Source organism: Sceloporus occidentalis, unplaced genomic scaffold (genome assembly GCF_023333645.1).
Source record: "Sceloporus occidentalis isolate IW3139 unplaced genomic scaffold, rSceOcc1.0.p SCAF_100, whole genome shotgun sequence".
NCBI classification, from domain to species: domain Eukaryota; kingdom Metazoa; phylum Chordata; class Lepidosauria; order Squamata; family Phrynosomatidae; genus Sceloporus; species Sceloporus occidentalis.
In genome coordinates, this window is record NW_028317080.1 from 2305563 (window position 1) to 2330163 (window position 24601).

The 24601-nt window shown below is 40.1% G+C and overlaps 1 protein-coding gene across 2 annotated transcripts; it reads right to left on the minus strand.

The window, feature by feature from the left end:
- Positions 1–3580: 3580 nt before the first annotated feature.
- Positions 3581–18871, minus strand: LOC149284051 (vam6/Vps39-like protein). 2 transcript variants are annotated; one of them, XM_089497185.1, is made up of 25 exons: positions 18799–18871; positions 17909–17974; positions 17569–17633; positions 17259–17301; positions 17047–17141; positions 16047–16145; positions 15531–15623; positions 14974–15157; positions 14386–14506; positions 13956–14076; positions 13393–13522; positions 13166–13308; positions 12440–12583; positions 12218–12359; positions 11626–11712; positions 8914–8987; positions 8291–8389; positions 7776–7897; positions 7092–7216; positions 6540–6642; positions 5990–6035; positions 5288–5437; positions 5023–5157; positions 4436–4527; positions 3581–3656 (listed from the first exon to the last, which is right to left on the minus strand). In XM_089497185.1, exons 1-25 carry the CDS (start codon positions 18869–18871, stop codon positions 3581–3583), a joined length of 2628 nt encoding a protein of 875 aa, XP_089353311.1. The 2 variants fall into 2 exon arrangements, with proteins under 2 accessions (XP_089353311.1, XP_089353312.1); XM_089497186.1 differs by having other exon boundaries at positions 7092–7223; positions 7792–7897; positions 17569–17630; positions 17900–17974.
- Positions 18872–24601: the final 5730 nt, after the last annotated feature.

Consider the following 24601-nt stretch of genomic DNA (forward strand, 5'->3'; position numbering starts at 1 on the left):
ATCCCTGGGGTATAGGGATAGTGATTATTTGATGTTGTTTTAAACAGATTAAAAGGGCAAAAACACTCTGTTAGCCAGAGGTTGAGTAAATAACCCACCATGGTCTATGCTAGCGCTACTAATAGTTACTCCACTTGGAGCAAAGGGTAGAGTCTGTCCTGCAAGCTCGTCTCTGCACCACTCCCTAGCTTACAGTACATATAACCTGCCCTTTGTACATTATAACACATCACTTATACAGCCGATCGCCTATCCCCAGCAGCGTTAAGAACCAGATCAATTCCTTATTCTTTATTAAACAGTTGAGAGAAAAAAACATACTATTATAATTTAATTTATAACACTAATGTAACATTTTCTTTGCCAGGCACCGTCGTGATTCCAGTTGAAGCCTTTCTGAAGAGCAAAAATTGCAAGAATCTAAAATAGGAAACCCCAAGCGTATTGACCTGGAGGATCACAGGGATGAAAGGATAAAGGAAAACGGGAGAGAAAGGGATAAAAAAAATTTCACGGGGAAGTACCCCACAATATTTACAGGAGGGCATTCAATATGATCAGATTCAACGCAATAATTAACTCAATCTATAGAACTCATTACGTACCTTTGGAGTTCTAAAGGCATACAATGTAGGTATTAGTAGAGTGGCAAATCTGGAGATTATATATATATATATATATATATATATATATATATATATATATTACACCTATATCTCAATTTAGTTTGAATACTGTAGGAGAGCAGCAGTTGAAAGAGTTAATTACCCCAGATGGGGTATCACAGGGAGAGGCAAGACCGCGCAAGTTTTTCTGGAATTCGCCTAGTCATATTAATGGCTGCATGCCGGCAAAATTCAGTATATAGTATAGTCAGTATATGGTAAGAGAGAAAATATAATGGCGACACAGATTATCGTTAGTACTAAAAACCAACAAGCAACTGAATTTTCTTTTTGTCTCGACCAGCTGCATTTTTATTGAGCGTGATAGAGGCAAAATTATTATTTTATTGGAAAGCGTAGCCATTTAAACATTCTTCCTTTCATTTTAATGGTTAGAGACTAGCTTTCTTCTGTATGTTTATTAGAATGCAAAGCGATTCACAGGGCCACGTTCCTATAATTTGAAATAAGAAGGTGCATGCTAATGGGTCTTAATGAATAAGACCCACTGGCGGGTTATATATATATATATATATATATATATATATATATCTTAATTGTGGTGTAAGGTGGCAAACACTTTCCGAGTGTTAAACTGGCCTTTATAGAAGACAGAGGCACAATCATATTCATGATATTTTAGTTTCTTTTCTTTGATACCGTTTACATCGCAGCATCGTAAGGAATCTGTCATTTGGGATGCTTCCATCCTACTAAGTGCTTTCAAGAAGCAGAACGACCTGTACTGTAATACAGTCAGACATGAAGACGCAGTTCATACGAAACGGGAAGAAATTAAGTAGAATCGTCTGACACCTTAGAAAAAAATAAGAGAACGGAAACTGTCTATTTAACAAAATACTATAGATTGTATATTTTTAAGGTGATCGTTGGTATAAATGGTTAACTGTCTGTACGGAAGAATGTATATATGTGTTTACCCAGAAAGTCTTCCAGAATGAAGAGAATAAATCCCAAACTGGGTCTTATGCACCCCAGGGCGCCATGAAAGAACCCAGCTATGTTTGGGGAGTAGTGGAGGAGCCAAGAGAAGTCAGGGCCAGAGACTCCAACCCTAGAAGATGAATGTCCCATAAAGTAGGTTCCTACAGGTAAGTATCTCATCTGAATACCGTAGGAGAGCAGCAGTTGAAACGTATATGTTGATTACATGGACAATTACTTATTATGTGGTTGAAAAATAAACCAAAATCACCTGAGGTTTAAACCTGCAATCTTTTGGCACATTTGGAATATTAAGACAATACACCAAAACGCAACATACTCCATCAAATAGAGATTATATCAAGAGTATCTTTATTTTTGGTGTACAGGGGCACATAGAGTAATACATTTACTTGAAAGATATATATGATGAATTTTAAAAGGGGATGATGTGAAACATTAATTATTTATTGATTTGATTTATATGTTTGCCATAATAGGTGTATTTGATATAAAATAAATGTCATCCTTAAAATATGTTAATATTGAGGGTTTTTTTCTCTAATTATGAGTCTAAGTTATGCATTTTACCTGAACAGCTTTACTATGCATGAGAGAGAGAGAGACTCCTCCAGCACAAGGGCCGAGTTGGCCCTGCAGAATGCATTGTCAAATACCGTATGTAGGTAATGTTCAAGAAATCCCAAAGTTAAAAAAAAAAAAGTCCCATAGGAATATATAAGCATTGGCAAAACAACTTTATTTTCTCTCCTTTTTTTTTTTGTAATTATATATTTTATCTGCAGACCTGGAGGCTGCCATTGTTGTTGGTCATGTGATAAGTCCGGTAACTTTCCCTGCTCAAACACCACACTAGGCCAACGAAGCCCTGCTTAATTCTTTCCTCTGTAGACTTTTAGACCCTGGAGTGGGCATTTCATGATGTATAGAGAAGTGAATGAGCCGAAACACAACACTCGCTTTAGTGATTGCCTAGTAGATCGGGCTATACATGTGGCCAATACACAGCTCTCTGAACCATTTTAAAACAGAAAACAAATACAATATTTTTTGAAAACTCATTTTTAATGTGATATCATAAAACAAATGGCGGGTGTTCCCGTTTAACTATGCATAGTGCAGGTCAGCTCAACCCTTCTTGCATCAAGGGATGCTCAATGGCACTGGAACCGCGTGATGGAAAAGCAACCCACTGCTGCAAGTCAATGTTCTGTGAACCACGGAGTGCATTTACCATTTTGTGGAAGGCTTGTAAGACCGATCTAGGCAAGTTTGGATTTTGGATTGATGAACTGCGTACCCCAACAATGCTCAGGCCTATATTGCTGATTTTCATGATTTTTTACACATAAATAAATGTAATGCATTTTGTAGCAGAATGTTTGGTTGAACTCAACATCTAACGTGGAGGGGAATCAATTATGCGAGATGTAGCCTGCCACAAGCCGGCGGTTTAGCGCTGGAGAAACTCTGCAGGGAATGGGTTACATACCAGCGGTAGTTTCATATAACCAAATAAAGTATTGCGTCTGCATCCAAACATAAAGTAACGTACATCCAACCAAAGTAGAGAGTAAAATGATTGACAGCTTCCAAGTTGCTGTCACAGTTTGTTGCAAAATTCATCAAAAGACTACAGTGTGCAAAACTTCGATACCTTAATAGAAATCGCCCTTCTTCATCTGTGACGACCTACAGACAGTCTAGTGTAAACTCGATGTCAGACATGTTGACCCATGTTAAGGGTGTTAAGGCTTGAGCCTAGTTAGATGAGACACAGGTGTAACCTAATGACCGCTATAAATAATATCCGCATGGGACCGGGTCATAGGCGCTACGCACATTTGTGTTGCACTGCACACAGCTCATTACACCAGGGTCCGAGCTGCTTAGTGCCGTCGCAAAGTCCTCGCTTCGGTTTTGAGTCTCTTCGATTTATGGGGATACTTTCAAGTGTCCGCAGAGCTGACATCTTTGGAGCAAAAATAATGGACAACCATGCCATTGGGATATCGAGCAAAGGCGCTGTGGGTAGAAGAGAGAGAAAGACCAAATACATAGAGGGAAGGGAACTTCATAAATTGCGAGAGAGAGAGAGTTCTTTTATTGGGCCAATTCTATTGAAGCACAGAACAAACACAAAGTGTTCAAAGTGAGGTTGTCACAATTGCTTAGGGACTATGCCATTAGTTGGTATGGTGGTGAGGACATAACATTAGGGAAAAGCCTCCTAAATGAGATTTTGGTAGTAAAGAAAAATTACTTAAGATATATCATTAATTCTTCACATGTATATAATTTTAAGTTCAATCAATGATGCTGCATATTGCAAAGTCTTCAAAAAAGAGACATGGATATGTATTATATCCATACACTAATCGGCACATATATAAGAGTGGAACAGCTAGGACCTCAATCATTTTTGCGGGTCATTCTTTTTCCATATCTCTTGCGAATTAAAGGAACAAACACAAAGCTGAAAAGCATTGGATGTGTCCCCTAGGACTCTGAGAACACATTAATGACACACAACTGGCTATCCCACCAGAGCCAAGAGGGTTTATAACTCAGGAAAGTGGGAAGTTACCCTGTGATAACATAATGGCATTACAGCTTGGCTGTTAGGGCAGCTTTCTAATACTGCGAGTCTGTGTGTTCTACCATATCCTCATCGGGTTGGCTAATTTACCTTAAACGTGTAGCAAGATATGTGCGCCAAATAAAATATTTATTTTCTGGGCTGGATTATATAAACAGATTGACCGCAGCCAACCTCACCCAGTACCAAGAAGTACGCGACTCACCTGTTTCCAATCTTCTTCTTGCACACGCGGCAAATTTTCTCCTCTGTGATCACACACTTCACCTGCTGATGAGATATCCGTTCCTCTTGTACCTACGAGGGTTTGTAAGGTATTCAAATCGAACAGGTTACACACAGTATGTCACAGCAGAATTATACTATAGGAACAGCAGAATTATACTATAGGCTTGCTCAGTCTGCTAAAAAAAAATGAGAGCACTGAACTTTTGTTGTACAAAGTTGGCACAACTTTGTACATGGGCTAAATGTACAAGTTCAATGCAATATTCACTAAGGCGTCAGAATATCCTTCGAATGTATATCTGAATAATACAAAAATGCTGCTTAAAATGGAAATTGCAACCCAAAGATCTATCCAGATGTTTCAGAAAAACAAAATTGCGGCAAAGTGCAAAAACCAGATCTACAACTAGAAAAATGATATGAAATGTTTAAGATCACTGGGTAAAGTGTTCATTCTGCTGAAAGTACACCAACTTATGGATGTTGTTAAAAATTCCAATAGTTACTAAAAAAAAAAGATAGTTTTACAGGGTATAAATAAGGGTGTTCTGCAATAGTACTTACCCTCAAAAACTCTGCATGCAGCAAGTTCTTAAGAACCTGGTTAAACCTCTTCCTCTGGGCATTCTCTTCAAGCACTTTCTCAAGGAAGATCTGAATGTCTTTGATCTGAGTGTTTGCCGGCAGCAAGTTTATGGCCTGAGAAATATCAGAACAGTACAAAGTTATATATATATATATATATATATATATATATATATATAACACACAGTAAAACCACAACAGAGACGTCTTCCAGCAGTTTGCTAGGTTAATACACGACTGTTACCTTAGTTGTGTTCAGTTTTCCGTGATGCTGCTCCAAAACAGACAGGGCCGCCTTAATGTTTGGCTTTGGCTCGTCTAACTTAATTTTGATCGGACCAAGACAGTGAACATCAGGTGGAGACAGATACATCCTTATCAGGGACAAGTAGACCTGAAGAAGAGTTGAGGAAAAACTGTCGCAACATAATTGCAACTGCTTACGCTTTAATCTATTATCTACCCGAGCACTAATTGTTTTGATGTCGCCAATGCCAAAAATTGGGAGGTGGTCCACACATTTAATGCCTTATTCAAAAGTGGCCCAAAAAAGTCAATTTTGTTTGAACCAGTGTCAAATAACTGTCAATTCTGAACACAGCTGATCGGGGTGAATGCACTGGGAGCATTAGACCAATATGCTGAATGGCCGCTATACAGCCCTATCCTATACACATTTACCAAAAGGGACTATACAGCACATGAAGCTTCTTGTAACTTGAGGCACCATTAAAGGCTATAGGCTGTGCTTCCAAATGCTCAAAGCAGGGCAGCCTGGGGATGATGGTTATGAGCGAAGTACTTTTTTTTTTTTCCACTGAAAAAGACAAGTCAATGAGGGACTGTTTACTTCAACAAATGTATGAAAAAAATGGGCACTGTCGCACCTTAAAGTGATATATTCTCCCTTTAAGAACAGGAGACAAGGGCAGCATGACATACTCACATCCTTATTGCCTTCCTTGTTAGGGTCATAATGTTTATGACAGTACCTACAAGAAAGAGAGAAACGTAAACCAAAAAGTACTATATTCCAATATTCTTCAAGATTAGAAAACAGCTCCCAATCTGCTCGCCTAGTTTCCTGAAGGCTGCTTTCTGGGAGCAAGGATCTGAGACATCCCCAATGCGGTCACCGCAGTGATAGATCTCTAGATCAAACTTGCTGCCAACTCTCTGTACAAAAAAAGGCTACTGTTCCCACAGCTAGAAGGTGCAAAGTCAAGCATCGCTGCTGTAAGGTTCACACGGAAGCAAGAAAAAACACAAAACAAAAAAATAGCTTTAACAGACACACTGACCATACCATGGAAGAGTCAACAATAAGGTCATAAACGGCCAAAGCACATAACCCTGTATGAAAAATGTAAAGTAACAAACTATAAAAATAGCTCATTTTTCCCAAAAATGTCATACAGTATTATAGCCAAAAAGACATAAATAATCATAACTGGTCACAAAGAAACCTCTCCTGCGCTGTCCATTAGAGAACTTACTGCTCTGCCATGTTGGTGTCCTTCAAGATATGAACATAAATGAACAGAGCTTGTTCATGTTTCCCCATCCGTCCTAAGAGGAGGGCCCTCTCCTCCAACAGTCCTGTAAGGAGCAAAATGCCCAGTGAGTAAAGTCAATCTCCCGGCTGTAATAACCATGCATTATAACGCCTTGTTGGCCCATCTTGAAATGCACAGGGACGGATACTTCATAATGTATGGTCAATGGAACAGTTGCATACTAAAGTACTCTTTAGATCCCCTTTTAAAACACGCTAACAATAGACAAAATGGAAAAGGAACTAGTCAAAACCAAACAGTTTTATTGTGAAAAGGTCTCAGTTTACATTGGTTAGCAGCAAGAAAAAAATGATTTGGTTTCAATAAGTCTTGTGGAAACCATAATTTAAGAGACCAACGGCATAGCGCATACAGAATACGTTGTGTCTTATGATCCCATGCAGAATCTGACACAGAAAAGGCAAACCCAATGTGGTTTCACTTCCCCAGAAGTTCATAACAATACATATTCAATGGACTCTTCCAACTCACCATCAAATGGGAAGTTGCTGATCAGCCGTTCTGGTTGGTAGGAGTCAGATATTTCCAGGAAGTTGAGGAGTTTGCGACGGAATTCACCCAGCTCTCCTTTCTCTGTCCCAGCAGCTACTGTTCCAGTACTCGCTACTTCATTAAAAGCAGAGTCTACAGTAGAGAGGAGACAGTTTTATATTTCTTACATAAAAAAATGAGCTTTCCTTTATAGGGGCAGTCTTGCCCTTATTTTCCCCATAAGGGAAAAATTTACCAATATATGGCCCAAGCGCCTCGTGGAGTACTGCAGAAGATGCGGAGGTCTGTGTAACCACCAAAAAGACCTCTACACCTCCGTGTTGCCCGATCCAGTCTTTATGGAAATGCCATAGTCTGGTTCTTGGTAATATCAGATGGTGCACAACCCTCGTGGTAGCTTCTGCGGGTCACTAAAATTAGCCTGAGAGAGCAGCCTCATTTTGCCCTCTTTTAACCCCTTAATAACAAAGCCCGTACATGCACGGGCTAAAAATGCATTGTTTTCAATGGGTTTAGGGACCGCCCATTGTTCTTAAAGGAGGTTGTGAGTGTTTCCGATGATCTCCAAATGTTATTTAAAAGAACAGACATGCTAACAAGAAAGTACAGTGGAAGTGAAAGAGCAGATGGTGTAACTGCAAACCTCTTGTTCTTCAGTTAAATCTATCAAGTCCCATACCTTTGGGCAGAGCTTGCATCAGAGCCTGCACCTTTTCACAGTACAGCTTGATCAGACAGTTGTGAAAATCTGGACCCCCTTCTTCCCAGGTGAGTATAATATGTTCCTGCAAATTCAGACACAAAACTATTAGCGAGGACTAATATAAATAAACTAGCTTGCAGGAGTTATAGCTTTCCCCAAATCCCAACTTTTCATCGCCACTTTATAGCCTAAATAAAGTTTTAAGGCAGTTCAGCCAAAAAATTATGGATTAGTCCTTAGGATTTAAGAGCAAGCATTGATATATTAAAATGTGCCTTGTGCATCCCCATTAATGCCCCCCCCCAAAGTCCAATTTGTAATTCATATTATATATATATATATATATATATATATATATAATACAATAATGGGTCCAACATTTAAAAGTATTGTTAACATTTTCATACAATCATAAAAACAGAAGAATTAGCCATTTAAAGTTTCTAGAAAACAACCCCAGGTCAAGTCTCCTCACCAGGTATGGAAACGCCAAGTGTTTAAAGTTGTCCAATAAAAACGCTAGCACGAGATCCCTCGGCAGACTTTCCACTTCAGGCAAGTCTTCGGTAAATATCTGTCACAACACGAACAGCGCAGTTATCCTAATATCCAGATTCTTTACCTTAATAAAGTGATTACTCTGTCTGACCTTCCTACTCCAAACACAAAGTATCAGAAGCAAACATATTGTAAAACTGTAGGTATTTATTATTCTTATAAAAACAAACAAAAAACACAAAGTTGCGACTACTGAACTGTAACAATATATTTCCTGATTTATTAACCCCTTAAGGACAATGGGCGGTCCCTAAACCCATTGAAAACAATGCATTTTGAGCCCGTACACGTATGGGCTTTGCCATTAAGGGGTTAAGGTAAAGCGTCCCCTTTTGCATACAGCTTAAACAATAAAAATTCTAGGTTACTGTATATGGAAGGAATGCAGACTATCCGTTATCTGGATCACACTTTTTAAGAACCAGAATAAAGGCAGGTTTTTTGCGTAAATCCTTGTATTCAGGGTGTGATAAATTATCCAGTGAAAGGAATGTAATTGCCCTCCATTAAACCCTATAGTTTATAGATATGTACACTAACCTTCAGTCCATCCTCGGGATAATCCCTAAGCACCCAAATGCAGTATTCAAACATCAACTTAATGTTCTCTCCTCCTAAAGTAAAAGAAAATGCATTGGGAGATAATAAAGTGTGAGACATTTATGGATCTAAATAAAAATACTGACATATAAATGGTATTTAAAAGTCTGATTTGGCAGGTTAGTGACTAAATCTAACCTCTCCACCAAAATACTAATATATATATATATATATATATATATATATATATATATATATATATATTATATATACACTGCTTAACCCCTTAAGGACCGGGCTCATTTTTCGTTTTGTACCCTGTGGGACCGAGGCTGTTTTGACACTTTTGTGGTGCTTGTGTTCAGCTGTAATTTTCTCCTCACCCATTTAGTGTACCCACATAAGTTATATATTGTTTTTTTCAGGACAAGATGGGCTTTCTTCAGATACCATTATTTTGATCGTATCATCTTATTTACTATAAAAAAAATAAAAAAAACATGGTGCAAAATTGAAAAAAAAACACATTTTAGGACTTTTATTTGAAAAATCTTTTACTCACCTAAAAAAGCAAGTAAAAAAACTAGCTAAATAGATTCTACTACTTGTCCTGAGTTTAGAAATACCCAATGTTTTTATGTTTTTTTGCTGTTTTTTGTAAGTTATAGGGCAATAAGTACAAGCAGCGTTTTATGATTTCCAAATCTTTTTTAACAAATCTGGTCAGTCTGCCTCCATCTCCTCTTTTGGAACATCTTTGAAGCCGGTTAACTCAATTTAACCCATTCAAACCATATATTTTTGAAAACTAGACACCCCAGGGTATTCCAAATGCTGTTATTTTAACCCTTTCCATGCACCAATTATACAACTACACTTTGTCAAACTTTGTAATAGTAATTTTTTTTCCACACAAATTGTACTTTAGTTATAGATATACAGGTGCTGGTATATGTCACTGTCAAACAACACCCCAATATGTGTTCAGCAACATCTCCTGAGTACAGCGATACCCCACATGCATGGGTTTGTCAGATTGTTTGGCTGGTAAAAGGCTACTTTTGGGGCATGCGTAATTCAGGTGGTCATTTGGTCATTGTGCCTCCCTCTCCTCTTTGGAATATCTTTGAAGCCGGTTAACTCAATTTAACCCATTCAAACCATATATTTTTGAAAACTAGACACCCCAGGGTATTCCAAATGCTGTTATTTTAACCCTTTCCATGCACCAATTATAGAACTACACTTTGTCAAACTTTGTAATAGTAATTTTTTTTTTCACACAAATTGTACTTTAGTTATAGATATACAGGTCCTGGTATATGCCACTGTCAAACAACACGCCAATGTGTGTTCAGGAACATCTCCTGAGTGCAGTGATACCCGACATGCATGGGTTTGTCGTGTTGTTTCAGATTTAAAATGCCACATTTGGGAAGTGCGCTTTTTTTCTCCATTTTGGTCAGTCTGTACCTATGCCCTATCTTTGAGCTAGGCCACTCCAATTTACCCCATCAGCCATTTTTTTTATATATTAGACACCCCTTGGGTATTTGAAGTGCTTTTATTTTAACTCTTTGTTGAGATTTTTGAGAAATTTTAGCACTTGCTCAAAATAATAAACTTTATTTTTTAATTTTATTTTATTTTTTTAATACTTTTTTTATATTTTTTTTTTACACATTTTGCTGGTACTGGATGGTTCATCTAGTGACATCACTGCATAATTATTTTTAAATGTTAGCACATTTTTTTTAAAAATTTTTTTCCATTTTTTATTTATTTTTATTTTTTTTTAATATTTTACTAATCACATAGTGATTAGAAAGCTGGGCTCCATTGACTTGCATGGTTGAATGCAGTACCTGTATTCAACCAGCAAGTGGAGCCAGTTCTCTAGAGGGTCTGGAGACCCTCTAGCGAACTTTTTCGTCTTTATTGTTTTATTTCCCGGGCCGCCGCCATCTTGCTTGATGGCGAAGATCACCGGCAGCGGCGGCTGTGACCGCTCTCCGGAGCGGTCACAGCCCACCCAGAGGTAAGTGTTTGGTGTCGCTGGATGCCTCCTGATCGAGGCATTCCAGCGACACCATTTAAGTTTAGGAGGCGATCGTTGATCGCCTCCTAAACGCTTTTAAAACGGGCGTCCGCCGCCATACAATGTATGGCGGCTGTTGACGCCCCGGGGAGGGGCCAGACATGGCCCCCGATGCCGATCTCGGCCTTGCTGAATGCCTCGACATCGAGGCATTGCAGCAAGGCCGTTTAAGCGAAGAAAGTGATCCTTGATCACTTTCTAAGCTTATTTAATTTTTTGACGGTTCAGGACCGTCAAAGGTCATTTAGTGACCTTCTTGTTATGACGGTCCTGAACCGGCAAAGGTCGCGAAGGGGTTAAATTGTTGGCACTATATAAATAAAAGATAATATATATATTTCACACATTCTTTTCTATGTGAGTAAAATGATCATACTGGGAAACTGAGTGTCATTAACTTAACACTGAAAATTATTAATTAGCAGAATAAGCCCATATTTATAAAAAAAATAAATTCTAAATGTGGGAAAATGACCATGATAAACCATGGAATCATTATTAGAATTGGTCTATGGTTCTGGTAACCTGCATATTCTATGCATGTGTTTGGAACCTGTCTTTTTATAACAAATGGCACGTTTCTGCCACGTTCGTAGGAATACCCTGTTACTCACCCAGGCGCTGCAGGTATTGCACTGTCCTTTCGTGACCTTTAAGCGGAGAGTTTGCTTTCTTAGATTGGTCCACTAGAACCTGCAGGGCTGTCCGATAAATCAAATAGCAGCACAATTGTTCTATTACTGGGTCATTGCAAACAAGTAGGAAAAACATGCATTTTTTTTGCAATAAAACAGATTAGGTCCTGCAATAGCTTCTGGTAAAAATAATTTCATTGTAAAATACAGTCCATTAAAGGAATATGGATGCATCTGGACATAGAGAACAAGTTACAGAACAGCGCTCTAAAACACCCACAGCAAATTAAAGCATTTAGATTTCTGGAAAAAACAAAAAAACCTCCCTTAACTTTATTACAGCCACCATTGGCTTACAATATCTGGCCAAATCACGGTCTCTTTGGAACATGCTGCTTCTGGGTTAACGCAACGTCTCTACACTACAGAGGAGACCGAACTTCAGATTTATCTCTCTTTAAAGTGCCAAGTGTTAAATATGTTGTCAGTTTCAATATCAGTGCTAGGCTGCAAGCTTTGTAGTGAGCCGCTGTCATCCATATTGTCCGTTGTGTAGAAGATATGTCCTCACCCTTTTCATGCAGCCCTTTTTTCTCATACAGGATGATCAGTTCACTGTACTTGTGCGCCTTCTTCAGGACATGTTCACTCTCCTCCACGTGGCAGTGGTTGTTCTCCAGTCGCAAAAGAGGAGCCACCAGGGCCACATTGGTCTGATAAAAACAACGTTCCAGAGTTATACTACTTGGGTCTGAAATAGAAATCAGCGGCACCTGTAAGGTGCGATACTTACATGCAAAAAGCACTTGAGCAGAGTGGTGTCTATGATCTGCAAGAGTTTCTTCTTAGATTTGATGGTTGGCGTTCCCTCCATGAGAGGGGAGGTGGTGGATTGGTGGTCAGAGTCATTCAGCTTCTTTACCAGATGGACTCTTTTCTGTTGGTTATATATTAGCATATATACAATAACATGTAATGACCACAGGGAGGAGTATTAGCATAGCGCTTTATGATGTAATACAAAATTTGATTTTTCTTCAAGAAACAAAAAAAAGTTAAAACATGCTATAAAACTATGTAAAATCATCCTATTATTTCACTTCCCCCTCAACCGACGACTAGTTTGTAAGCTTGCAAGAGCAGGGCCCTCTTCTCCTTTTGTACCAGTCTTGTGACTTATTTTCCACTGATTGTAACAACGCTACAGAATCTGCTGGCGCTATATAAATAAACGTAATTAAAATACTGTGTCCCTACTGGATACCAACATAAATTAAGCTGCACTGCACACCATTAAAAGTATACAATGTAATGCTGACAGTTCTAGTTTTGCTTGCCTCCCCCACAATGAATCAGTGAAGAATAAGCAGCTGAGCGAGTTTCAGGGTCATGCGTATACAAGCATTCTCAGTGCATTCTCTCCTTGGAGCTGGCTTTACAACTGAACCCAGGCCGTGGTTTATTTGGTCTGCGAAAAATATGTACGGAAACTGTAGCTGGCGTTTACTACAGCGCTCACCTGGGTTAAGTAATCTATGAGAGCTAGATTGGCTTTTTCCAGTTCTGCTCCAGAGAGTACCGGTACTGGATTAGGGTACTGAAGCTGCTTCTTGTAATCAGAGGGTAATAGGTCTGGGTACATGCCAATAACGTGAGTAGGATCTAGTAAACAAGAGACGCATATTAATAACTTCTTCCCGCAAACCTCTTGATCTCTTCATTCCGGAAAAAGCCTGCCGGCCTTACCAGTGCCCAATTTGGCAAAAACCTGCATTGACTCGTCAAATCGTTTTTGGCAGAAGAGGTTGAAGGCATAAAGGTTCTGAATGTGGTGGATCTGCTGCCTCTTCTCGGTGTCTGCATCGTCTTTCATTCTCTAAAAAGAGGAAACATTCAGACAGAAAAAAAAATGATCAAACATAAACAGGACAGACAATTCATCTTACAGAGATTTCTCGTGTGTTCTTTACTAGGAATGTCTGGCCTTTATTTATAGCTGGATATCACTAACGCAGCATTAGAAGAGCTGATGATTGTCCCTGCCGTTCAGATTGATGGGAGGCCCTTATAAACAGTAACATCGAGTTATTTTGAATTAAAATCACTATAAAATATAACCCCTTCAATGTTACAAATACAAGTGCAATCTCTTATTTGATAAACCAAAGGATGGCTTTTAAGTAAGGAGCAAAAGGGGTTGCATAGCATTAAGATTACAAGGTGTCAATTTTAAACACAAATGGATAGCCAATGGCATTGGAGCAAACAGTCAACGTACCCACAATTAGCATGTGGGTCCGGTTACTCACCGCCAGCTGCAGCGCAAGCTCAAACTGCTTATCCTGGAGCAACTGCTGTATCTGAGTGGCAATGGACACCGGAACCAGCCTCCAGACAAAATGATTACTGGCAACGTACACAACGTTGGCACTGAAGGAAGGAATCAAGGAGAATAAAAAAAGAAAACGGTGTAAGCAGAAACAAATCACTGGTTCTATAGCAGGCTCTTCTGCTGATATATAAGGGATTGATATAAATGTAGAATAACGAATGTAACGAGGACGTGTTCACCGCTGTCGGTAGACTTTAGCGACTATATATAAATAAGTAATTTAACAGGATTTACCATAAGTCGTGATTGCATGTGAAACGAGTACTCCGCTACAACATTTGATCTGTGTTCTAAATCTATGCGATGAAGTCTCAACCTTTATCTGAGGTCAATGGCCATGTACTCACCCTCCAGATGTGACAAAGCGAGGTCTCTGCAGCTCAATACTCTGCACCAGCAGCCTTGGTTCAAACGTTCGGACCTCCACGTATCTGGGCAGCACGGCGATTATATACGGAGGTTGGTGCTCTGTTCCAGAGAAAGTTACAGATCACTACCAAAAGACTCTCAATACAATGCATACAGGTAGGCATCGGTGCGACTGCTTGAGTATAAATCACCTTTTAAGTAAGGGAAGTTAACCAAGAATCAAGTTCTTGCAGGTGACACTGGTGGTTATTTAAAAAATATATTTAATTAAAAGACTGAATGTCATCACAAGTAAAACAGCGAAGGTAGAAAGAAAAATCACAGAGCTGTCGCAGGTTTTAAAACCAGAATAGGCTCCAGGGCAAGCTAGCAGCATACATTTTATACAATAAACCTGAAAAATACAAAGAAGCTTGTTAGATGTTATTGGCAGGGGTTTTCGGGGGGGGGGGGGGTTCTTCCGTTGCAAATAATTAAATACTACGTTTGGGTGCTTGTTGATGAAATAGTTAATATCCAGCACGCGCACAATGAGTTATGGAATGTTTCCGAATGACATCTCTCACCCATAGCCATAGGGATATCTGTCCAGTTTAGGGCACACTTGGGTGTACACGTGCCCTCCTCGTTCAGCACAACGGTAAGGTCATCCTGTCCAACTGCAACTTTCCCGTCACCCAGCGGCACGGCCAGCGGCTCTAGCTGTTTCCCTGTTGGAAACAGCTCTTTGATGGATCCTTTTCCATCCACCTGCAGACATCACGGTAAGAGAAAACACTATCTTCAGATAAACTCTGCTACCAGTAGACCTAAACCTCTTAGAGGGCAGCAAACCAGCCCGGCTTGTCAGGATGAGAGGACAACGAGCTGCAACCGAGATCACTAAAAACCCCTCTTCCCGTTTTTGTCTTTAGCTCTACGCCTGTTCAGAGGTCCGCATGAAAAGACTTTCCCGTATGTGGTGTGCAAGTAAAGCTCAGTTCTCCGAGTTGGGCACAGGGCTCTGGTTTAGCTCTTGCTGCCCAGTTTCTTTTTTTACTCACCTCTACCAAATAAAAATCACAGATTGTTTAAAAAAAATCGGGTTATGTATATTATGTTATACGTAGATTTTTTTACTCACCCTGATAAGGTAATAGTCCCTTTTGAATCCCACACAGATTGAGTTATCACACCATGCCATGGATTTAGGAACATCTGGGACACTGAAGTCTCCCTGCAAGATGTAAACAAAAAAAAAAGTTTCTATTATATTACTTTAGTACCATTTTTGGCCTATATTATATATATATAATTCATATGCATATAGTCATAGTTTAGCGCACATTTTATTATTAAGGTGAGTAGTTTTTGTAACCCATGTAGTTTTTTTGCATGACCATCCTTGCAATACATGCACGGGCGCGCACACACCATAATAATCTGCATTCTAGGATAACATTGGCACTATTAGAAATAAACAGCGAAATCTGCTGGATTGGTGAATTCAGTGTACTTAACGGTAAAATGAAGGATTTGTGAAAGTGAAAGCTTTTATGGTAGGAATGTCTTCCCATAATATATGAAATGGTTGAGTTATATACACTCTGAGAAGCATTCTGACCTAACCTCCACAAGGTACCAAAAAGTGGCTGATTACTTGAAGCTCGTGAAATGCACGGTCCTTCCAGAAATATAGTTGTAACTTTCTCCGCACAGCCACACACATCTTCAATGTCTCCTCTCCTGAGGCCGAGTGCTGCAAGGATGAAAAGAGAGAGAGGGGATAAGAGAGAAGCTCCAGAATATCAGATTACAGCACAGATCTGAATCGGAGTCCTGAACAGTGGAAGAAAGAAGATTCAAGTGAAACATGCAAAGCCTCTATAAAGTACTATGCATCCTTCACATATTATTTACTTAAAACCGGAGAGAAAAAGTCCTTTTGCGTGTTAGAAATCAGAACATTATTACGTCACTCTATAACAAACTACAGATGCTGTGCATTGAGGTGGTATCGCTCTATAAGTGCAACAGATGACAGGCAGACAATAAATCTACGACAGTGATGACGGTTTCAAAACTACAATATATTGGATGGATAATCGTTTTGGCATGTAGGCCCTTCAATCAGAAAAAAAGACACCTTTGGAACAGGTTTAAACCGAATTATGATTTTTTGATCTACATAAAAGATTGTGAATTACAGTATCTCCCAAATATATGTTTTACAATCACCCCAACTGGCTCTAGACATGCCTGTAGAAAAAATAGTAAGGTATCGCTAGAGGCAATAGGGACTATGTCTAAAAAAAAAAAAAAAAAAAAAAAAAAAGGTTTAGAATGTGGTCTTATCACTAAAGAAGAAAAATCATTTCATTAGCTGTTCTAAAAATGAAGTCACTTTGTGGGTCATCTATTTGTTTAATTTTCTAGGAAACGGAGAGAAGAAAGGATATTACAGAACATACGTCTCCACAATTATCTAAGATTGCTGTGTTCTGGCCAGCAGGCAGTCAGCGGCAACATTCAGGAAAGTATATATTATTTTAAATATATACCATGACTATTAAATGCAGCGGAACTTGTTATCAATGCTTTTTTGCATGCCAAGTATCTGCTACAAAAAAAAAAAGGAAAAAAAGGAAACAAATACTCACTTGAAGGTCACAAGAAAGCAGAGAGGCTCCCTTGGCCTTTGAAATCGTAGTCATTTGCTGGAACGTCAGTAAGTCGTGGACACAAACATTATTATCTGACCCAAAGAGAGACAGAAGAATGAGTTATATACGCAAGAGCCCTGCATTACAAAAGCAATAGCAACATTTAAAATATGAACGGCAACAGGAAATTCTCAAGCACCCTTACTCACCGAGTAAACTGACGAGGATCTTAAATTGAGGAACAACATGAATCTGAAATAGAAACAAAGAAATACTCAATCCAGACAGAAAAGTTAAAGAGCTTAGCCTTCAAAAATATGAAATACATAGGAGTAACTACGAGAAACTTAAGGACTCCACAGCAGCAGAATCAACATAAGACCCTATAATTAATGTCTGCTTAATGATGACCTGTTATAACTCACAACTCACAGAGCTGGAAGCCATCGTGATATAAAGTGATTGACAGCAGATTCAATCCCCACGCATATTAGTTACTTTCCAAATCAGATGCCTTACCTGCTGAATCTTCTTTGCAAAGTTTTTGTTTGATTTCTCCAAAGTAACTTCAAACTGGTTGCGTCCTAGAAACAAATAAGTAATATTTGATGAATATGCCCAAAAAATATGTACTAAATTGTCTTTAAAGGGACACTACAGCAATCATATCCACTTTAGTGCATGTGATAGCTGAGAGGTCCCTTTAAATTGACATGGTGTCCCCTTTAAAAACGATAATTTTTTTTAATTGGTTACATTTAGCAAAAGTCTGGATTTTAGATGGAAATTCAGCACCAGACTGAAAGGCTTCATTTTATTTAAATCATCAATTATTATTGGGTATTCCAAAAACACTCACCCTGCTCCTTCTTCACACGATATAACAGGAGATGCCCTTGTTTTGTTCCGACGAGAAGCCATTCCTCTGAAAAAAAGAAGAGAATTTATTTGTAAAAATCCTCTGTATTAATTATAACTTTGTACAAAAAAATATGACTCCTTGTATTGGAATCCATTATTAAAAAGCGTTCTATTTTTGCTTATATACATTTACATAATAATTATATTAAATGATATTATTTAACGTTTGATATGCATAATTCTTTAGGGTTTTCATTTGGATATTCTCGGAATATTTTGTCTAAAATCATCTATTTTGTGTTCTTTTTCTACCCTATTTTTTTTTACCCGGTAAAGCAAGGATTCTGGGAGAAACACAATCTCAGTATATTAAATGGTCACTAAATAACAACAATACACATCCTGAGTTACAAAAACAAAAATATTTGTAATCATCACACATACAAAAACAAAACTGATAATAATAAACAAGACATAGCATTCCACACACACACAATCAAACAAAAATAATCAAAACACAAAGAAATGAATGACACAGAGAAATGAGTGATGACGTAATGCTACAATTAGCCGTATTGTGTCACACCCGAGATTCCATAGCATCACGTGACGTCACATCAAATGCCACTAATGAGTTAATTTAATACATAATAATAATAATAATAATAATAATAATGTTGAGTAAGGCGAGTAAAGGCTGTCTGCTGTCACTTGGGCCTCAATTCAAACCCCTCATACAAGTGATTTAACCCTGTCCTGTCACTCGATATCCCCGCCGGAAGTTCAGCTTAACCCTCACAGTTCACTAAATGATAATAAGCTGTCACTATGGCTTTGCTCATGTCCGGTAGATAACCCCCTTGCCCCGGTCCTTGCCCCGGTTCTTACCCCAGGCTGCCAGGCACTCTATCTGCAAGGGCAGCTTCTCCAAAATCAGCACCGGCTCAAAAGCGTCATGCATAGCAGCTGCGGCCTAGAGCTCCCAACCAGGCCTCGGGCTCTCCTAGGCAACCGGGTGACCCTCACGATCAAAACCCCGCTGAATATATCGAAAGCGAAGCGAAAATAGTTAAAGAGGGTACGGTAAGCGAACGACGGCTTCCCACACAGGGCAAAAACACTGGGCACTTCTTCCTGGTACAAAGCCCCGCCCATTCGGTCATAAACCCCGCCCCGTGGGAAGATCGTGCGCTACGGGAGGACAATATTAGCCAAGGACTCCAACTCCCATCACGTACTGTCACTCACATGCCTGTTACTGAGTAAGGAGAGAGTGCTATGTCTTACCATACCTGGGAACTCTCAGGGGCAAAGAGACAGCAACCCAAAGCATCAGACTTCACTCTGCCCAGGTATCTGTGCCTCCCCTTTGCCCCATTAGCAGAACACAGTGGCTTGAACACAGGTGACTTTTATTTTTACTTAGTGACAAGTACTGCTTTTCATAAGACAGAGGGAGCAGATGTTATTGTTCTCAGGAGAAAATCTCTTTTTCCCTTTTTTAGCAAAGTTTATACCTAATTTTTATATATTCTATTATATACATATTTTATCTAATTATATATTCTAATATTATTCTAATTACATATATACATTCTAATTATATTCTCATATTACATACATATATATAATTAAATATTCCAAATATATATCTATATTTTCTAATTATTTGTTTCCATTCATTTTTCAGACATATAAGTTTATTTATAACACTGATAATACTTCCTTTCTCGGATAGAGAATTTTTCACCGAATACAGTGATTTTGCTGTAACTTGATGGAATCGTACGAACAAACCTTAAAAAAAAAAGTCAGGCATCGAAGACGTATGGATGCTCGGTGAGCACATCGACAAATGGTGTCCTCGCTTTGTTACAGGAAGATGCCCTGAGAGAAATTCAAAAAGATTTCAGGGAAAGTAGATGCCTGTTTCACGGCAAAAACCCCAAACAAAATAGAAGGACTTATGAGGGAGAAGTGGTCCTCTTCTGAGAAATGCGGAGGAGGACAAAGGACCGCAGACCAGGAGGCAACAGATCGACAGAGGGAAAATTGGATGATGCATCTGACTTTGCCACATACTTCAATAATAAAATTCAAACTATCAGAGATGACATATCTGCACAGTCACCACCCTGCCCTCACCCGCCCTCTGACCATTCACCCCCCTACCCACTGTCCTCTTATCCCTTCACTACATTAACTCATTTCTCTGCTGTCCCTGAAGATGATGTACATGATCTTCTTCTTGACTCGATCCCTTCCCATCTCACCCAGTCTCTTTCATCTACTCTTGTCCCTACTCTAGCTCACATCTTCAACCTCTCCCTCGCTACTGGATCCGTCCCATCCTCTTCCAAGCATGCTTCCATTGCTCCAAGATTGAAAAAGTCCTCCCTTGACCCGTCTGATCTCTCCAATTACCGTCCCATCTCTCTGCTTCCTTTCACCTCCAAGCTTCTGGAAAGAATTGTTTATATCTAATTAACTAAGTTTCTGGACTCCAACTCCCTGCTTGACCCTCTTCAATCTGGAGTGCGCCCTCGACACTCTACTGAGACCGCCCTTACTAAGGTTACTAATGACTTACTCACCGCTAAATCCAAGGGCCACTACTCCATGCTAATACTACTGAGCCTTTCTGCTGCTTTTGACACTGCAGACCACCCTCTTCTCCTCCAAATGCTTCATGATCTCTGTCTCCGTGACACTGCTCTCTTCTGGTTCACTTCCTACCTCTCTGATCGTACCTTCAGCGTCTGTCCCCAGTAACACTTCCCCTCCCCCTCTCAGTTGGGGTACCCCAAGGCTCAGTTCTAGGACCCCTTCTGTTCTCTCTTTACACTTCCTGTAATCTCATCCTTTGGCTTTCAATACCACCTGTATGCTGATGATTGTGTAACTAACTGTCTCGCCTCTGTCTCTACCTGGATGTCTGCACCTTTCCTGAATCTCTCCAAAACTGAACTCCTCATCTTCCCTCCCTCCCTCCAACACTAAGATTCCCCCATCAGTTTCCCTCATTGTTAATGGTGCCATCATCTCCCTGTCTCCTCATGCACACTGTCTTGGTGTCACCCTTGACTCTGAGCTCTCGTTCACCCCCCACATTCAGTCTGTCTCTAACAACTACCATCCCTTCCTAACACAGGATTCCACTAAGGCTCTTGTCCATGCCCTGATTATCTCCCGTCTTGATTACTGTAACTCTGTCTTAACTGTCTCACCCCTCTACAATCTCTCCCCTCTGTCAGTCTCTTCACTGGCTGCCTGCGCGCTTCAGCATTCATTTCAAAATCCTCACTCTTACGTTTAAAGCCCTTCACAGCGGTTCCCCTCCCTACATCTCCTCACTCATCTCTAAATACACTCCTAACCGGTCTCTCCGCTCATCCAATGATCTCCTTCTATCCTCTCCTCTGATTTCTAGCTCTCATGCGCGCTTACAAGATTTCTCCAGGGCTGCCCCTATCCTCTGGAATGCTCTCCCCCGGTCTATCTATCTCTCCCCCTCCTTTATTCCTTCAATAAATCCCTCAAGACCCACTTCTTTAAGGACGCTTACAACATAGCACATTAACCCCCCCCCCATATTCCTTTATCTCACCTTTCCTAGTCCCTCTCCTGCAATACTTTTAGTAGTGTGGCTGCTCCATCCCTAACTTTTACCTATTGTGTAATACACCCTAAATCCCTCTAGATTGTAAGCTCATTTGAGCAGGGCCCTCCTCACCTGTTGTCTCTGTAAGTCAATTCATTACGTTACATACTACTTGTTATGTCCTGTCTACCCATTGTACAGCGCTACAGAATTTGATGGCGCTATATAAAACAATAATAATGAGGTAGTAGGAACACGTCACAGGTTTGCGCATCTCCATGACCGGCTTCAGTGTGCGCTGAGCAACATCTGCATCAAGATCATGGACCTGGAAGACACGGGGGGCCGATATCAGAAACAGGGGGTGCCAAAGGAGATAGCCGCAGGAGTAATAAGCTGTCACCAAAAGACTTATACACAGGATCCCTAAACCCTAAAGACATTTATTTCAATGGAACCATGGAGAGTCCGGCCAACAACATCTTAACAGAATTGAATAGATCACTATAAAGAACACCTCATCCCGGTCTCCATGAGGTGGATTGTGCGTGCATATTCTGGCTATATTTCTATATGGAGATAATCTTTCTAAATGTTCTATAAATGAAAAAAGAGGACCCCCCATCCCCATTTTTCACCAAAATCTTCAATTGGTTTAACAAAGAAGAGAGACCCCAAACGATGGCTGAAAGGAAGAGGGACTGCAGCAAGAGACAATGGAAGCAATGAGTACCCTCAACTGTTTCCTACCAAAGCACAATCGATTAGATCACTGCCAGCAGTAGGGGTCCTTCTATAGTGCATCACAAAGTATGATATGTATAAGGACTCTGATTGATACAAATCCCATCTACAAAACAAGGGTGAGGGGAGAGGAGAGATTGAGGTTTAGAGGGCATCGTATAGAGATACATCCAGTCCCTCACCAAATCCTGTTGCCTTTAGCTAAAGAACATCTCCTGAATTTTGGCCATTCCTCACACAAGTCACAACCAAAATACTAATGCACTCCCTTGAGATATCCCACCTGGATTATTGCAACTCCATACTAGCTGGTCTCCCCCTCTGCATACCTTCACCGATTCAATCCATCCTTAATCTTTCTGTCCTTTGCCGTTCCATTTCTTCCCCATACCCCTCCAGAATCAAATTTAAACTTCTGACCCCGAGAACAACTCTGCACCCCTTATATATCTCCCCATCTATCCAAACACATCTCTAACCACCCTTTTCATTCCTCTCATGACCTTTATCTCTCTTCTGCCATCATTACCTCTTCCCACTCCCGCGTCCAGGATTCTCCCACGCTGCACCCCTTATCTGGAATTCCACATTCTGTCAGATTTTCTCCCTCGTATGCAAGTTTCAGAAGCTGTCTGAAGACCCACCTCTTTCAAGATGGGTTCCTTTCGTCCTATCGCTCTCTACCAGCATCCTATCTAAGCCATCTAAACAACCTCGACAGCGCATCCTGACTTGACCAGCTCATCCTCATCCAAGCCGTCTTCTCCGGTTTCCTCCTAACCGAGTAGCTTGTAAGGGGACAGACCAATACATTTTGGACAATGCTATGCTTCCAACCTAGTGTGACTGGGCCACAGTGCAAAAAGCAAGCTCCATAAAGACATGGTTGGATGAGTTTGGTGTGGAAGAACTTGACTTTTTTGGATGAACTGAAACGGAGATTGCGAGCCAGGCCTTCTCATCCAACATCAGTGCCTGACCTCACAAATGCTGTACGGGATGAATGGTGGAAAAAAAATCCCACAGAAACCCTCCAAAATCTTGTAGAAAGCCTTCACAGAAGAATGGGAGGGGGCAACTACGTATTAACATTTGTGTATTTCGAATGTGATCTCATAAAACTCCCTGTTGGTGTAATGGTCAGGTGTCCCAATACTTCTGTCCGTATAGCATAAACAGGATTTAGGTCCGCAACATTGAAGAAAATAAATGCGAGGTAATGCATGTGATATGCCGAATTTATTCAGCTCATTTGACCAATCTCAGGGAGGACTCGACAACCGGTAGGTGAACGTCTCACGTGTTTCACGCATAACGATGGCTCTTAGTCTTGCCTATTAGAGTTACTAGCTTGGTAAAAGGAAAAATAAAGAAGCAGAGACATCACTGTGTTTTTCTGTATTTTTTTTATATTTATAAAAAAAAATGACAAAACACAACTTACTTAGAAAGCGTAAACATGTCACCCAAACAGCAAAATAACATTAAAACTAAAATGCAGCTTAGAGGGCAGGGGTTGCATTAACGATGTGCACATCAGTCCTTTATTCCCATCGCGGTATAGAAATTAGACTTGGCTCCCATTGATGACGTCTCCTGAGGTCCAGTATACTGCGTTGTGGTTGACGTGACTTTCGGGGTTCTCCAGCAGTCACTGTTCACATAAAACAGCTGTTGTCGCAGGGTGTAATCGTGCTGCTTAACCAACCAATGATCTGAACCCCAAGTCAGACGAAGTGCGCATTTATTGCCCAAAAAACTTTGTTATTACAAACCATGAATGGCGGACTATTAAAAGGGTGCGCGTCACAGTATGAGTAGAGCAAACGAGGATCCCTGTGTTTTATACCAAGTTTTGGTGAAATAAAAAACAAGGACGTGCTTCGTAAACAAAACAGAAGAAAGCACAAAAGTAATGTTATCACCCCTTAACTTTCACCGTAATCAGTAAACGCAAATCATCACAATTCCTCGGCGGAATAGCATGAAATTCTACATGTAAACCTAAAGGGCAGAAGCAGCCATAGAACCTCTCCGCTCGCCAGCTGGCCAAAAACGTCAAAGTTTCCTCTGGACCCTGGAGGGACTAAAGCAAAATATTCTGGAAACTTCTGTAATGGGAAGGTTGGTCAAAGGCTCCCTTGAATGGCACTTTCAGTCTTGTGGAAGGCAAAGGGACGTATTGTAAATTAGATTGGCGACTGAGGGGGAAAGGATTCATTCCAAAGCACTTTGCGAGTTCTTTAGTTCTTCCCAATGTCGCAGATCTGAAATATCCTCCGTTCTGCACAGGCCCCCCCCCACAGTGTATATGCAATGTCTTACTCCATCTTACGATCCACCTCT